Genomic DNA, 14,844 nt, shown 5'->3' with positions numbered 1-14,844 from the left:
TGGAGCCTCCTGGCCAAGACCTGCTGTCTTCAGGAGGAGGGAATTTGAGGAGCTTTAAGGCTTTCTTGCCATGAGTCTGAACGAAACCAGATGCCAGAGATTTGCTGGATGGAACGTGTTGGTGGTGGAGTCCCCACCCCTGGAGGTGTCCAGGGAAGGACTGGATGTAGCCCTCAGTGCTCTGGGCTGGGTGACAAGGTGGGCATCGGGCACAGGGTGGATTCCATGGCCTCGGAGGTCTTTTCCAGCCTGAATGATTCCATGGCTCTGTGTTACACGGTGCTGGATCTTCAGCCAGGGCTTCCCACGGGATGGATCCCACGGCAGCTGCAACCTGCGCCCTGCAGGCGCACCAAACGATCTGTTTTGGAGGAACAGAGAGAGAAATTTGGCCCAGGCCAGCTCCCAGACCCCTCTGAAAGCCCTCCACGAGGCAGCTGAGCAGATGCCAGCCCTGCTGGTGTTCCTGCCACCTCCCTGCACAGCTCCTGTTACACCATCAGCTCCATCAGCTCTGTGTGCTGATGGACATGTGTGGGGGTTCCACGACTGGGAGGTGGGAGAGAGCCTTCTCCTGACTCCATTTACAGGCACTGGATTGGAGTGGCAGCAGCTCCAGCGAGTGCACACAGACCAGGCTGGATGTGGGCCAGCTCTGCACATATTTGGCCACTGACACTGTGGTTGCATTTCCCTCATTCTGTCACACTCCTGGAGAGGGGACAGTTTATCTAAGAAGGTCAGTAGTCCCCAAGTACAGCTCAGTCATTAAAAGCTGTTAAGCCATTGAGAGACTGGCAATATCACCACAGGAGGCCCAGAGAGGCCTCTTTAACCAGGCTCCATGATTAAATGATGCTCCATGCATCCCTAATCAAGTTTTGGCTTGCATGGCCTATTCCTTCCCCTGCATGTCCCGCTCAGCTCCAATTAGTTTCTATCTTTAAACTGACCCCTCAAGCCCATTTTCCTGCAGTAAATGTTTATTGTGCTGGTAAGGAAAGGCAGAAGAGACAGAAACTGAGCTTAAATTCTTGGTTAGATAGATAAGCAGGTGACTTAAACACTTGAGATGGCCAAAAAGAATGGATTTATCAAAGTGCTCCATTTCTACATGAAAGTGCTAAAAAATTCCTCTTAATCCCAGATCTCTGTTTGAGATTAAACAAAGAGGAACAAGAACTGAGCTTTCTGCCCCGCAATCACATTTCCTCTGGAAATGTTAGCAGAAGACTTCAAGAAAATCGCTCCATCCACAGGGCTGGGAAGAGTGGGCAACATTGACACCTGCTGTTGGCGTTTTTAATTGCTGCTGTTCCCAGGCACAGCCCACAGGATTGTCGGGAAGCCGAGAGCATGGAAATAGTCAGGATGAGATGAGTTAAAACAGGGAGAATTGTTGCTTTTGCAGAAAGCTTTATTTAATCATTCTTATTGTGTGCAATTAGGTCAGAGGGGTCTGTTGGCTGGAACAGGACTGGGATCTTCATGGCCAGTCCCCTGAATTGCTGCCTCCATGTTTAGGAGCTACAGGGACTTGAGGACTGGACTGTTCACAGGTCTTGCAGCCTGAAAAGAAAGCAGGAAGCAGTTTGCCCTTGGGAAGGGATTCTGTTTGGAAGGGACCCTCCTCCCTGCCCTCTCTCCATGGCCCCAGGGCGCTCCGAGCACCCCCTGCCCTTTGGAGCTGCTGGAGGGACACCAAGGCCGTGTTCCTGCTGGGACTCACCACTGGTCACAAACCAAGGCCCTTCTTCAGGGTGGAGATCAGGGGGTATTTGCCTTCATGGCAGAAAGTGCCAGTGAAGTCATCCAGGTCGATGGTCCAAACCATGGCCCCTCCAAAGTTGTTCTGCTTCAGCCAGTCGATCTGTTTGGGGCCGGGCAGAAATCCCGATCAGCCCCGGGAGCTGCTCCTGCAGGAGCCTCCTGCTCCTTCCCAGCACAGCCCCACGTCCCACCAGACCTTTGCACTGAAGCTCTTCGTGTTGTCGTAGCCAATCCACTCGTTGCCCTTGTAGGCATAGGGCACGTCCTCAGGGGCATCCCAAGACTGGGTGGCTCCGGTGTTCAGGAACGAGCAGATCTAGGAAAGAAGGGCAGAGCAGGACAAGTCAGAGAGAGACCTGCCAAAAAGGGCCTGTGCAGTGTTGCCTGGGGTCAGAACTCTTGGCTGGGAAGGCAGAGGATGGTTTGTGCTGCTCTGGGTGTCTGGAGGTGAGGGCCACACGTACCTCGTAGTAAGCCAGAAGCCCGGCCTCCCTGGTGTAGGGTCCTGCTGGCCCAGGGCCCGAGGTTGGGGCCCCAATCCCAGTGTTGGAGGGGTTTTGCAGGGTGAAGGTCTTTCCGTAGGTTGGGAAGCCAACCAGGAGCTTCTCAGCTGGGGCACCATTGTTCTTCCAGTAGTTCATAGAGTATTCCTGTAAAAATCCCACGGTTCAAGTGAGTGCCAGGCTTTGTTGGCAGGAAGAGGAGCTCAGTGTCAGAGGCTCCCCAAATGTCCTCACCACACTGAAGGTGCTGCCGCTGCTGAACAGGGGGCTGTTCTCGCCAGTGGAGCCGTCCCAGGGGCTGTGGAAGTCGTAGGTCATCACGTGGATGTAGTCCAGGTACCTGTGGAGAGCATTGGCTGTGCCCTGACCCGCTCAGGCACCAGAGCTGACGGTTCCTGCAGCGCTGGCCGGTCACCCCTGTCCCAGCCCGGCCACAGCCCCACTTCCTGCACATCTGGGTCCCTCAGGGGCTCTTTGCAGCTTTGACTGCAGCGCTTGCAGGAGACAATCCAGTCCCACAAGTGATCCCAGGCTTTGCTACTCACTTGCCCAGCTCAGCAATCTCGTAGCCAGCCTGGATGGTGGAAAGTCCTGCAGCCACAGCCGCGGTGACCAGGAGCCGGGGCTGGTTGGTCTGTTTGGCTTCCTGCTCAAAGGCTGCCAGCAATTCCTGAGGGATGCCAAGGAACAGGGCTCAGACTTTACATCTGCCCAGGGCTCTGGCCAGAGCTGTGCTGAGCAGAGCAAAACTCACCTTAACCAGGACAGTGAAGAGCCCCTTGTCCTGGGCTGGGCTGCCCCTGGAGCCGGGGTATTCCCAGTCCAGGTCCAGCCCATCGAATCCATACTGGCGCAGGAATCTGACAACGGAGTTGATGAAAGTCTGGCGGTTCTGGGGGGTGGAAACCATCGTAGTGAACCTGGGCAAGCAGAGCAGGAGAGAGTTGGGGTTAGACTGGGGCCTCCTTCCATTCTCCCTCCCTTTCCAGGGCACCATTATTGGAAAGAGATAGTTTGAATTTTACTTTTCTGTGCCGAAATTCCATCCTCCAATGGCCAGCAGGGTCTTCAGGTTTCTGTTCCTGCAAAGGAAGGGACAGCAACCTGTGTTACTGCAAGGCTTTGGTGGAGCTGTGGCCTTTCCAGGCCCCGTCCTTTAGGTGGAAAGCGTGAACAGCAGGTCCCCAACACCCTGAGCCACTGTCCCCGTGCTCAGAGGAGTGGGGCTGTCCCCTGCCCTGCCCTGGCCCAGAGGGAGAACAAGCCCTGTCCTCTGCTCCCAGCACATACTGGTTCTTCAGGCCGTTGAAGGATTTGTAGAGGGTCTCGTCGTTCCATTCATAAGTGGTGATCTCATTGTTGTTCATCCCGGCGAAGGCGTAGATCAGGTGGCTGCACAGGTTGGGGTCGATGTTCTCGGGGGTGTATTTCCCCTCCCCAGGCCTGTACTGGGCCCAGTTGGTGAAGTAACATGTCAGCACGTAGGCAGTGCCTGTGGGGAGACACAGGAGCTGGAGGGGCTGCCTGCTGCTCCTCAGACACCAGTGGCTTCAGGCAGAGCATCAGGAGCAGATCTGCTGGGAAGGACTGGGCAGAGTTTCCTTCTGGGGTCAGGAGTTCAGGCAAAGGGCAGTGGGGTTGCTCCTCCCTCACACACTGCCCAGCTCTCTGGGACACCAAGGGATTTGTTTCCTTCCTCCTCTGTCTTGGGGGACGGGTCGGCCTCGGGGCCTCTGGTGCCCTAAAACTCACGACTCGGGGTCTCTCCCCCAGGCTGAGCCCCTGTGCTGTGCTGCCCCGGGAGGCAGGAGGGAGGCAGGAGGGCTGGCTGCAGAAGGGCCAGCTTGGTGGGAGGCTCTTGGTGTTGGCTGTGCTGCCTGTTTGCCCTGTCTGGGAGTGCTGGGGCTGGGAAGGGTTGGCAGGGGTTGTTTTAGGGAAGGAAGCACCTACCGAGGTGGGCGTTGAGCAGCAGGGCCAGACCTGGGAGGGCAAAGGGAAGAACAAACCTGTCAGTGTTTGCACTCAGAAACACAAAGTTCTTGTGCAGGACTCTGTATTCCTAAGCTGAGGCACATGAGGGTTTCTAGGGAAGATGGTAAAATTTCTGGAATGATTTCAGGTAAAAGCACAGAAAAGAGAGCAAACAAGTGACCAAGCAGTGGTTTGAGGTTTAGATTTTTGTTCCAAAGCACATCTCAGTTTCCAACTGCAGTGAACTCTATTCATGTTCAAAGCAGAACAGATCCCCAGCAGCAGCACTAAAGAACAGAACTCTCCCTCCTTAAAGGAGGTTGTGAAATCTCTCCTGAAAAGAGGGAGCAGCAGTTTTATACCCCCAAGGCCCTGTGCAGGCACAGTGGGACAGTGACAGAGCCCCAGCACTTGTCAGAAAGGCAGAGCCCCGGGTTGAGGCGGCACTTACCGGTGAGCAGAGTGAGCTTGGCCATCTTGGAGCAGAACTGATGTGCTGCACAAAGTCTCTGCTTTTGTACCCTTCTTCCCCCTGCTGCCAATCTTGGATCAACACGGGTGGGCAAACATTGCGAGACTTGGCAAAGATCAGCATCACCTCAACTGAAACCCGGACAATGGGCCTGAACACTCCAGCTGGAGACATCACTGGTGGTGGGTCGTGCCATGTGCTGGTGTTGCAAGAGCAGCTGAAGAGCCAGATTAGATTTCTGTCATTGTTTGGAAGTTCGTTCCCAGCCCAGGTTTGTGTCCCCGCTGGGACTGGGCAGTGCCCGGTGGCTGAAGGGTTTGACCTTGTGCTGTCCTTGAGTCCTCCCATGGCCGGTGGCACTGCCAGCAAAAGGGTTGTGCTTTACAAGGGTTTGGTCTCCTTGGTGGGACCAAGTGAAGGCAAAAGTGAGCAGGACTTCAGTCCCCAGCACTGGGCATTTTGGAGGACGTGGGAACTGGGCTCACTCCCTGTAGGCACAGTGTCTGTCGGGATAGAGGGGCTTTGGGGTCTGAGTAGGCTCTTGCCCCCGTGTGGTCACCTTAGGGAAGCCCAGGGTATCCCATCACCAAAGGAAAACCAAGTCAGTGTCTGCTGAGTCGTTCTCCCCCTTATGAAGAGAATATTCTTCTCAGAGAAGCATTATTTCTTGTCACCCCTCTGATCTAATTGCACACAGTAAGAAGGAACCATTCTGAAAGGAACAACTGGAATATCAGGGTCTCCATTCCGTTGACCCATCAGAAAAGAGCCCAGGCAGCTGAAGGACAGACAGACTTATTCCAGCACAGCCACAGAATCAGCAGAATGACAATTTTAGTTGGTGTGTGGAGGGAAACTACAGCAGAAACAACCCAGAGTGGTGGATCTCTGCAATCCAACACTTCAGCTGCTGGAACAGTGTGGGAGGTCCCCTTCTGCAGACTTGACCCTTTTTTAACTTGAATCCTTTTATCAGGAACCAGTTCTTCTGCCCTTAATTACCTACTGCCATTCCCAGGGAGCCCATGGAAAAATACCTTTCTTTAGATAGAAAGAAGGCAGGGAAAGTCCTGAAGGAAAACTCCAGGACTTGACCAACTGCCATTTGTTACCACCACATGCAAATCAGTGTCCTTGAGCTTGCCTTTCCACACCAAAACAGACCTGAAAAGGCTCCAGAGGTTGCTGAGGGTGGGATTTCCCAAATCTATTCCAATTTAATTTATACTATGCTACTTTATCAACCAAGAAACACACTGGAAAAATCCCCCTTGGAGGTGGTTGTCTTGTTATCGGTCGCAGGACACCCAGTGCCTGCAGGAAACCCAAAGGGTCAGGCCAACACACTTTAATCTGCAGGTCACCCAACGTGTGACGTGGGTAACTCTGAGGCTGTTTTCCAGGCTCCCATTCAGCCAAGCCTGGGTGACCTACTGGGAAGTCACCTTCATGTCACCTGAACAGGAATAAAGGAACATCTTGGAGCAGGGCCACTGGCCAAGTGCCCACTGTGCCTTTGCCATTTGCACTAGTCCTGAGGGTGCAAAAGGGGAGAAACCACCTATCTCCTCACACAGGGTAAGAGCTGCTGAGTCTCTGCCTGGGGAGAAGATGAAAATGAGGAAAGAGTATTTTGAGGCATTTGGGTAATTTGACTCGATGGGACTTCACAGAAACCTAAGGAAAAACCTGAACCCTCGGCAACAGAGAGGTCTCTGGTTTTGGGAAACATCTGAGCAAAAAGAGGGGGGGATAAGTCTGAAGGGAAATGCAACCTGCTCTGTCTCTGAGCTCCCTCCCAGAGAGCCTGAGCTCCAAGAAATAAGGAAACCCCTTCTGTGTCCCTGAAGTGACACCACCTCAACTGGTGTGGGCAAGACACGACTCAGACCCCAAAGCCCCTCTGTCCCAACAGACACTGTGCCTACAGGGAGTGAGCCCAGTTCCCACGTCCTCCAAAATGCCCAGTGCTGGGGACTGAAGTCCTGCTCACTTTTGCCTTCACTTGGTCCCACCAAGGAGACCAAACCCTTGTAAAGCACAACCCTTTTGCTGGCAGTGCCACCGGCCGTGGGAGGACTCAAGGACAGCACAAGGTCAAACCCTTCAGCCACCGGTCACTGCCCAGTCCCAGCGGGGACACAAACCTGGGCTGGGAACGAACTTCCAAACAATGACAGAAATCTAATCTGGCTCTTCAGCTGCTCTTGCAACACCAGCACATGGCACGACCCACCACCAGTGATGTCTCCAGCTGGAGTGTTCAGGCCCATTGTCCGGGTTTCAGTTGAGGTGATGCTGATCTTTGCCAAGTCTCGCAATGTTTGCCCACCCGTGTTGATCCAAGATTGGCAGCAGGGGGGAGAAGGGTACAAAAGCAGAGACTTTGTGCAGCACATCAGTTCTGCTCCAAGATGGCCAAGCTCACTCTGCTCACCGGTAAGTGCCGCCTCAACCCGGGGCTCTGCCTTTCTGACAAGTGCTGGGGCTCTGTCACTGTCCCACTGTGCCTGCACAGGGCCTTGGGGGTATAAAACTGCTGCTCCCTCTTTTCAGGAGAGATTTCACAACCTCCTTTAAGGAGGGAGAGTTCTGTTCTTTAGTGCTGCTGCTGGGGATCTGTTCTGCTTTGAACATGAATAGAGTTCACTGCAGTAGGAAACTGAGATGTGCTTTGGAACAAAAATCTAACATTCAAACTAATGCTTGGTCACTTGTTTGCTCTCTTTTCTGTGCTTTTACCTGAAATCATTTGACAAATGTTACCCAGGCTGAGGTGCCTCAGCCTGGGAATGCGCAGTGTGGTGTGTTTGCTATAGAACACAGAGGTGGCAGGGTAAGGTTATTCTGGGTTCAGCCCAGTCTTGCAGAAGAACTTTGTGTTTCTGAGTGCAAACACTGACAGGTTTGTTCTTCCCTTTGCCCTCCCAGGTCTGGCCCTGCTGCTCAACGCCCACCTCGGTAGGTGCTTCCTTCCCTAAAACAACTCCTGCCAACCCTTCCCAGCCCCAGCACTCCCAGACAGGGCAAACAGGCAGCACAGCCAACACCAAGAGCCTCCCACCAAGCTGGCCCTTCTGCAGCCAGCCCTCCTGCCTCCCTCCTGCCTCCCGGGGCAGCACAGCACAGGGGCTCAGCCTGGGGGAGAGACCCTGAGTCGTGAGTTTTAGGGCACCAGAGGCCTCGAGGCCGACCCATCCCCCGAGACAGAGGAGGAAGGAAACAAATCCCTTGGTGTCCCAGAGAGCTGGGCAGTGTGTGAGGGAGGAGCAACCCCAGTGCCCTTTGCCTGAACTCCTGACCCCAGAAGGAAACTCTGCCCAGTCCTTCCCAGCAGATCTGCTCCTGATGCTCTGCCTGAAGCCACTGGTGTCTGAGGAGCAGCAGGCAGCCCCTCCAGCTCCTGTGTCTCCTCACAGGCACTGCCTACGTGCTGACATGTTACTTCACCAACTGGGCCCAGTACAGGCCTGGCCTGGGCAAATACACACCCGAAAATGTCGACCCCTGCCTGTGCAGCCACCTGATCTACGCCTTCGCCGGGATGAACAACAACGAGATCACCACTTATGAATGGAACGACGAGACCCTCTACAAATCCTTCAACGGCCTGAAGAACCAGTATGTGCTGGGAACAGAGGGCAGGGCTTGTTCTTCCTCTCAGGTCCTGCCCTGTTGTTCACCCTCTGCTCTCTGCACAGCCCTGGGCGAGGGATGCTGAGAGAGAAGGCAGAGACGGGCAGGGCAGGGCAGGGCAGGGCAGGGTGACAGCCCCGCTCCTCTGACCACAGTGACAGTGGCTCAGGTTACTGTGGACTTGCAGTAACTCTGGTACCTGTCCTTCCTTTGCAGGAACAAGGATCTGAAGACACTCCTGGCGATTGGAGGATGGAATTTTGGCACAGCCAAGTAAGTTCAAACCATGTCCTGCCCATAAAAGCACCCTGGAAAGGGAAGGAGAGGAGGAAGATGCTCCAAACAAAGCCCAACGCTCTCCTGCTCTGCTTGCCCAGGTTCACTACGATGGTTTCCTCTGCTGAGAACCGCCAGACCTTCATCAATTCTGTCATCAAATTCCTGCGCCAGTACCGGTTTGATGGGCTGGACCTGGACTGGGAATACCCCGGCTCCAGGGGCAGCCCAGCCCAGGACAAGGGGCTCTTCACTGTCCTGGTTAAGGTGAGTTTTGCTCTGCTCAGCACAGCTCTGGCCAGAGCCCTGGGCAGATGTAAAGTCTGAGCCCTGTTCCTTGGCATCCCTCAGGAATTGCTGGCAGCCTTTGAGCAGGAAGCCAAACAGACCAACCAGCCCCGGCTCCTGGTCACCGCGGCTGTGGCTGGAGGACTTTCCACCATCCAGGCTGGCTACGAGATTGCTGAGCTGGGCAAGTGAGTAGCAAAGCCTGGGATCACTTGTGGGACTGGATTGTCTCCCTGCAAGCGCTGCAGTCAAAGGTGCAAAGAGCCCCTGAGGGACCCAGATGTGCAGGAAGTGGGGCCGTGGCCGGGCTGGGACAGGGGTGACCGGCCAGCGCTGCAGGAACCGTCAGCTCTGGTGCCTGAGCGGGTCAGGGCACAGCCAATGCTCTCCACAGGTACCTGGACTACATCCACGTGATGACCTACGACTTCCACGGCTCCTGGGAGAGAAACACTGGCGAGAACAGCCCCCTGTTCACAGGCCCAGCTGACACTGGGGACTTCAAGTACTTCAACGTCGTAAGTGTTTGTGAGACAGAACCCCAGGCCTCAGCTCTGTGATTGCACCAGTGAGGAGATATTGAGGAATTCATCATCCTGCCTGCAAACCAGGGCAAAGACTTCAACAGGAGTGTTTTCTTACAGGAATATGCTATGAATTACTGGAAGGACAATGGTGCCCCAGCTGAGAAGCTCCTTGTTGGCTTCCCAACCTACGGAAAAAGCTTCACCCTGCAAAACCCATCTGACACCTCTGTTGGGGCTCCAGCATCAGGCCCTGGACCAGCTGGACCTTACACCAGGGAGGCTGGGACACTGGCTTACTATGAGGTACGTCTGTCTAATCACATTCCTTGTTCCAATCATCTGAAGGAATGTATAAGGAAGGCACCCGTGGAGCTTTCTGAATGGCTGCCTCAGACACAAAACTGTCCATAGAATTGCTAAGAAAAAGTTACTTATTTTCAGGGACCAGACAAATGACACAAAACTAGAGAATAAAGTCCAGACAATGGCAGAGCCTGGACTTTTCCCTTTTTGAAATTAACATTCCACCTCTTGGTGCTTCTCCCTAGATCTGCTCTCTCCTGAGCTCTGGAGCCACCCAGGCTTGGGATGAACCCCAGGACGTGCCCTATGCCTACAAGGAGAGCGAATGGGTTGGCTATGATAACACAAAGAGCTTCAGCATCAAGGTCTGGTGGGACGTGGGGCTGTGCTGGGAAGGAGCAGGAGGCTCCTGCAGGAGCAGCTCCCGGGGCTGATCGGGATTTCTTCCTGGCCCCAAACAGGTCGACTGGCTGAAGAAGAATAACTTTGGAGGGGCCATGGTTTGGGCCCTCGACATGGATGATTTCACTGGCACTTTCTGCAATGAAGGCAAATACCCCCTGATCTCCACCCTGAAGAAGGGCCTTGGTCTGCAGAACGGTGGTGAGTGCTTTGAGTACCTGAGCAGCTCCCTGACGGGAACTCCCATGAAGGGAGGGGAGGGATGAGACTCTGTCAGCACAAAAATAAGCCCTTTCCTGCTTTGGTTGCAGACTGTGTGCCTCCTGCTGAGCCCCTGCCTCCAGTCACTGAGGCCCCCACTACCACCAGTGGAAGTGGGAGCAGTGGCTCTGGTGGGAGTGGTGGCTCTGGTGGGAGCGGCTTCTGCACCGGCAAAGCCAACGGCATCTACGCAGACCCAGAGAACAGCAAGAACTTCTACAACTGCTTGAACGGCCAGACCTTCGTGCAGAGCTGCCAACAGGGCCTCGTCTTCGACCCCGTCTGCTCCTGCTGCAACTGGCCATGAAGTTCCTAATCCTGTTCCAGCCAGCAGACCCCCCTGATCCAACTGTACACAATAATGATTCAATAAAGCTTTCTGCAAAAGCGACAATCCTCCCTGTTTTAGCTCATCTCGTTCTTGATATTTTGATGTTTCATGATTCTCCCATGGTACCCAAACCTGTGCTCAGGGAAGGGATTGAATCCACAAGCTGGATTTAATTCCCATATGGCATTTTCCAGGGCTTTCTTGCTGCCCTACCCCAGGGGCCACAGGGGAGCAGAGAGGAGCCAACGGGGCAGAAGGGTCGTGACATCACAACCCTGGGCTGCTTCCCCCGAGCCAGCACAGCACATTCCACAGGGCCGTTACTCACCCTCAGCTCTCCCCTGCACCCTCCACGTGCTGCCGTGGCCTCCAGCAGCCCCTGTTCTGCACCCACAGTGACTGGAGCACACGGGCAGCCCAGCAGGGCAGGATGTCAGCAGGGCAGGAGACAAGGGGTGAGAGCTGTGCAAGGTGGGGGCACCCGGGGGGGACTCTGGGGCTCGAGGCTTTTCTTCTCTCACAGCTCCCCTACTGGGCTGCTCATGACTCCCTGCCCCTGGAAAAAGCCAGGCCTTTGTGGCAGGAGGGAACAGGCATCCAAAGGGTTGATATCCAGGGTCAGGGGAAGCTCCCATTTGGGAGGTGAGGGCGTGGTTGGCCTCAGGCAGAGAGCAGCAGACACTTCAGGTAAAAAAGCAGCATGTGGTCACATCTATTTTATCTTTTTGTTGTTGTTGTTGTTTATCACACTGGTGGCACTTCCCCCTCCGGGTCCCTCAGATGTGCAGAAGCATGTCTCATTTGGGACAACTCAGGAAAGGAAGATGTTCCCCTACTACTACGCCCCTGACAGGCTGGGCATCGAGGTGGCGGCCGTCGGGGGAAACCCGCTGGTTGGGCCAGGCTGTTACCTGGGCCAGGAGGTGAGTTGTTAAAGTGTTGTGGTCCTTTGCAGAAGACACAGGACAGGAGCAGTAGGGCCATGGCCAGCCCCACACCCGCCCTGCAAACCCACCCCAGGATGTCTCCACATAAACCTGGAAAAAAAATCCTCTCCCTTCCCAACACACCAGTCCTTATGTAGCTCCACAGCAGTGAGAAAATGGGAGAATTAATAGGAGTAGCATCAATAGGAGTAGCATCAATAGGAATAACATCAGTAGGAATAACATCAGTAGGAATAACATCAGTAGGAATAACATTAATAGGAATAACATCTGCTGCTCCTGTACTTCTGCCCTGCAAATAGTGTCTTTGAAATGCCAGTAAGACACTTCTGCTTTTGGATTGCAGACAACCATCCTGCAGCCCTCCCTGAGCACCAGACCCATGAGCAGCAAGGGTTACGTGATGGGAGCGAGGACAGGCCCACGCTTCATGCGGAGGAACCTGGTGAGGAGCGGGGAGTTCTGAGTTTTTAACACTCTCAGGGCAGCCAAAGTGTTGAAGAGCAGGTCTGTAACACCCAGCTGGCTGCTGCCCTGAGCATGTGGGAATGGTTTGCACAACCAGATGTTCCACACAAATGTTTTCCCCCCTGCAGACGGTGACCCCCGGCCCAGCAGCGTACGAGCCCTTCCGGATGGAGAAGAGGAAGTGCCAGCCTGCCTATGCCCCATTTTCCTCCAGTACACCACGATTTCCATCCAGGCCTCCAGACAGAGAACTTTTCCCTGGGTAACATAACTCATTTTCTTACAATTTTCACAATAAGCAGGAGTACTGACAGAGAGAAATGCTAAGACACGGATGGTAGATAGGAGACTGAGTTCTCAGTGAAGCTTTTTTGTCTTCAAAGAGCTCCCCTGCTTTAGTCTTTAGCTTAGCACCATGACTAGAACACCACAACATGCATTTCTCCCATGGATCTCCCCCACATTGCTCTGCTGAAAACAAAAACTCACTTAGAACACAGGCTGAAGTTCTCAACACCATCTCACGTCTTCCTTTTCTATGGCACCATCATTGCTATTAAAGAATAGCTGTATTTTAGATGACCATGAACAGGTCATTGAGGTAAATTCTATATTATAAACATCATACACCAGCTCCAGAATTGAGACATTTTGTGCCTGTTTTCCTTAGGCCTGGAACTTACAACATAGAGCAGCCATTGAACAAAAAAGTCACTTGGCCCATGAGGTTTGGGTCTCCAGACTGGTCTTCAGTGCCCAAGCCACCAAAGAAGATGGTGAAAAGGGAAGTACAGGAGGTAAGGACCGGGATGAGGGGATGTTATTCCTGGCTCAAGGCTTCTGAGAAAGGAAATTTCCTCGTTACTTTGCACCTGCACTAAGTTTTGTTATCCTTTCCTTACCTGCCTGGGGCACAAGATATGATTTCCTGTGAGAAAACACCTGTTTGCAAAACCAGCCACAGTCCTTCAAAAAACCCTTCTATTAAGAAATTTCCTCCGGAAGTTTCCCCCCCGCAGAGTGAAGCGAAGCAGAGCCTCGACTGCCCCTTTTAGCTCTGCTGGGAGGAAAAACTCATTGAGAACACAGGCTGAGGTTCTCGACACCGTCTCACACCTTCCTTTTCTGAAGTGTTGTCTCTGCTGTTAATGCATGGCTGTCTTTCAGATGACCATGGACAAAGAATCCAAAAAGCACCAGGAGCGAGCGGCCTACCTGAAGCTGTACTTCGGCTGAGAGGCTGTGCCCCCTCCTCTGGAGACACCCACCTGCACCACCAGGCTCAAAGAACCAATAAAACGTCTCAAATGTTTTAAAAGTCCGAATAAAATCGTCTCAAACAGAGGGATTTGTGGCCGCTGGCTGTCTCGTCTGGGTGTCTCCGGGGCCCTGCTCCCCTCAGCCCTCGCCCGGGGGATGTTGTCTCTGGGTGCAGGTTTGGGCTGGGGGAGAGTTAAAACTTCTTCCCAGTGGCTGCTGTGGGGCTGTGTTTGTGTTTGTGCTGAACACGGGGTTGACATTACAGTGAGGTTTATTGGTCCTGGGTTTGTTATTGAGTGTGTTATTGCCAGGCAGGGCCTACACGGAGCCAAGGCCTTTCCTGCCCCTCGTGCTGCCCCACTGAGGGGGAAGTTTGGGAGGAGACACGGCCAGGACAGGTGACCCCAGGTGAGCCAAGGGACATTCCAGACCGTGGGACAACATGCTCAGTTCATGAAGTGTGGGGAAGACAGAGGAAAGGGGGGACGTTTGGAGTGATGGCGCTGGTCTGCCCGAGTCACCATGACGTGGGATGGGGCCCTGCTCTCCTGGAGGTGCTCAATATGTGCACATGGGAAGCAGGGAATTATTTCCTTGTTTTCCTTTGCTTTCCTATTAAACTGTCTTTATCCCAACCCACGAGTTTTCTAGCTTTTAGCCTTCCAGTTCTCTCCCTGATCCCACTGGTGTGGGAGCGAACGAGGGGCTGTGAGGGGCTTGGAAACCACGACACCATGGAAACCCCTCACCTCAGCACCCTCCCCAACAGGGCTTTCCTCACGCTCTTCCCTCCGAAATCCAGCCCCCCCTGGGACAGGAGAGGAGCCAAATGAACCTGTCTAAAGGGCAGCTCAGCTGCTGCTCCATCTCCTTTGTGCTGGGAGTGAGCAGCACCATCTCCCCCTCAGCCCCCTCACCCCCATCTCCTCCTCTCGGGGTTCACCCACAGCCAGAGGAGAGCTGAGGGTGTTTGTGGTACCCTCAGAGAGAGTATAATGGCTTTGTGCACAAAATAACACCCACAAAACACCCCAGGGAAAGATTCCGTGCTGGGCCAGGTCACACCAGACACCTGCAAGATGCACTTTTGCATTCTGGCCTTACAGACATGAAGATATTCTCAAGAATATGAAGTTATTCTCAATATGAATCTATTCTCAAGCAAGGAGCAAGCAATAGGTTGCTAATTAAGAATCTGGCCACGAAAGTAAATGTAGCCTGAAGCAGAAAGGCCCTGGGGTTCATCTTCAGCTCTTCCTGCACTCGAACCCTGGGGATTTCTATAAATGTTTACAAACCCTCACACACACTGATCACAGCCTTGGTGTGGTCCCAGGGGACAACCAAGAGCAGGCAACACTCACTCTGGGTGTAACTACAGCCCCAGAGCAGCCTTTCCAACTCCCTGGCTTTATTTCCCTGTTTCTGG

General features: G+C 53.8%; 3 protein-coding genes across 3 annotated transcripts; 2 read left to right on the top strand and 1 right to left on the bottom strand.

Moving 5' to 3' along the window:
• Window positions 1-1,372: 1,372 nt before the first annotated feature.
• Window positions 1,373-4,801, bottom strand: LOC127480632 (acidic mammalian chitinase-like). Its single transcript, XM_051808963.1, has 11 exons — window positions 4,696-4,801; window positions 4,224-4,253; window positions 3,564-3,765; window positions 3,299-3,355; window positions 3,028-3,193; window positions 2,819-2,943; window positions 2,508-2,613; window positions 2,235-2,420; window positions 1,967-2,086; window positions 1,730-1,870; window positions 1,373-1,569 (listed from the first exon to the last, which is right to left on the bottom strand). Exons 1-10 carry the CDS (start codon window positions 4,718-4,720, stop codon window positions 1,736-1,738), a joined length of 1,152 nt encoding a protein of 383 aa, XP_051664923.1. The 5' UTR covers window positions 4,721-4,801; the 3' UTR covers window positions 1,373-1,569; window positions 1,730-1,735.
• Window positions 4,802-7,067: 2,266 nt separating this feature from the next.
• Window positions 7,068-10,803, top strand: LOC127480630 (acidic mammalian chitinase-like). The gene is made up of 11 exons (XM_051808961.1): window positions 7,068-7,155; window positions 7,648-7,677; window positions 8,136-8,337; window positions 8,569-8,625; window positions 8,730-8,895; window positions 8,980-9,104; window positions 9,311-9,434; window positions 9,561-9,746; window positions 9,992-10,111; window positions 10,208-10,349; window positions 10,460-10,803. The coding sequence occupies exons 1-11, from the start codon at window positions 7,131-7,133 to the stop codon at window positions 10,714-10,716; spliced, it is 1,434 nt and encodes a 477-aa protein (XP_051664921.1). The 5' UTR covers window positions 7,068-7,130; the 3' UTR covers window positions 10,717-10,803.
• Window positions 10,804-11,060: 257 nt separating this feature from the next.
• Window positions 11,061-13,543, top strand: PIFO (primary cilia formation). Its single transcript, XM_051808977.1, has 6 exons — window positions 11,061-11,195; window positions 11,521-11,663; window positions 12,034-12,132; window positions 12,284-12,417; window positions 12,826-12,952; window positions 13,323-13,543. Exons 1-6 carry the CDS (start codon window positions 11,171-11,173, stop codon window positions 13,389-13,391), a joined length of 597 nt encoding a protein of 198 aa, XP_051664937.1. The 5' UTR covers window positions 11,061-11,170; the 3' UTR covers window positions 13,392-13,543.
• The last annotated feature ends 1,301 nt before the right edge of the window (window positions 13,544-14,844 follow it).

This window comes from Manacus candei, unplaced genomic scaffold (genome assembly GCF_025592945.1).
Source record: "Manacus candei isolate 608988 ecotype Guabito, Panama unplaced genomic scaffold, ASM2559294v1 h1tg000073l, whole genome shotgun sequence".
Taxonomy (NCBI): Eukaryota; Metazoa; Chordata; class Aves; order Passeriformes; family Pipridae; genus Manacus; species Manacus candei.
The sequence above is the reverse complement of the archived record's forward strand: the minus strand, read 5'-3'. Positions and strand labels throughout refer to the sequence as shown.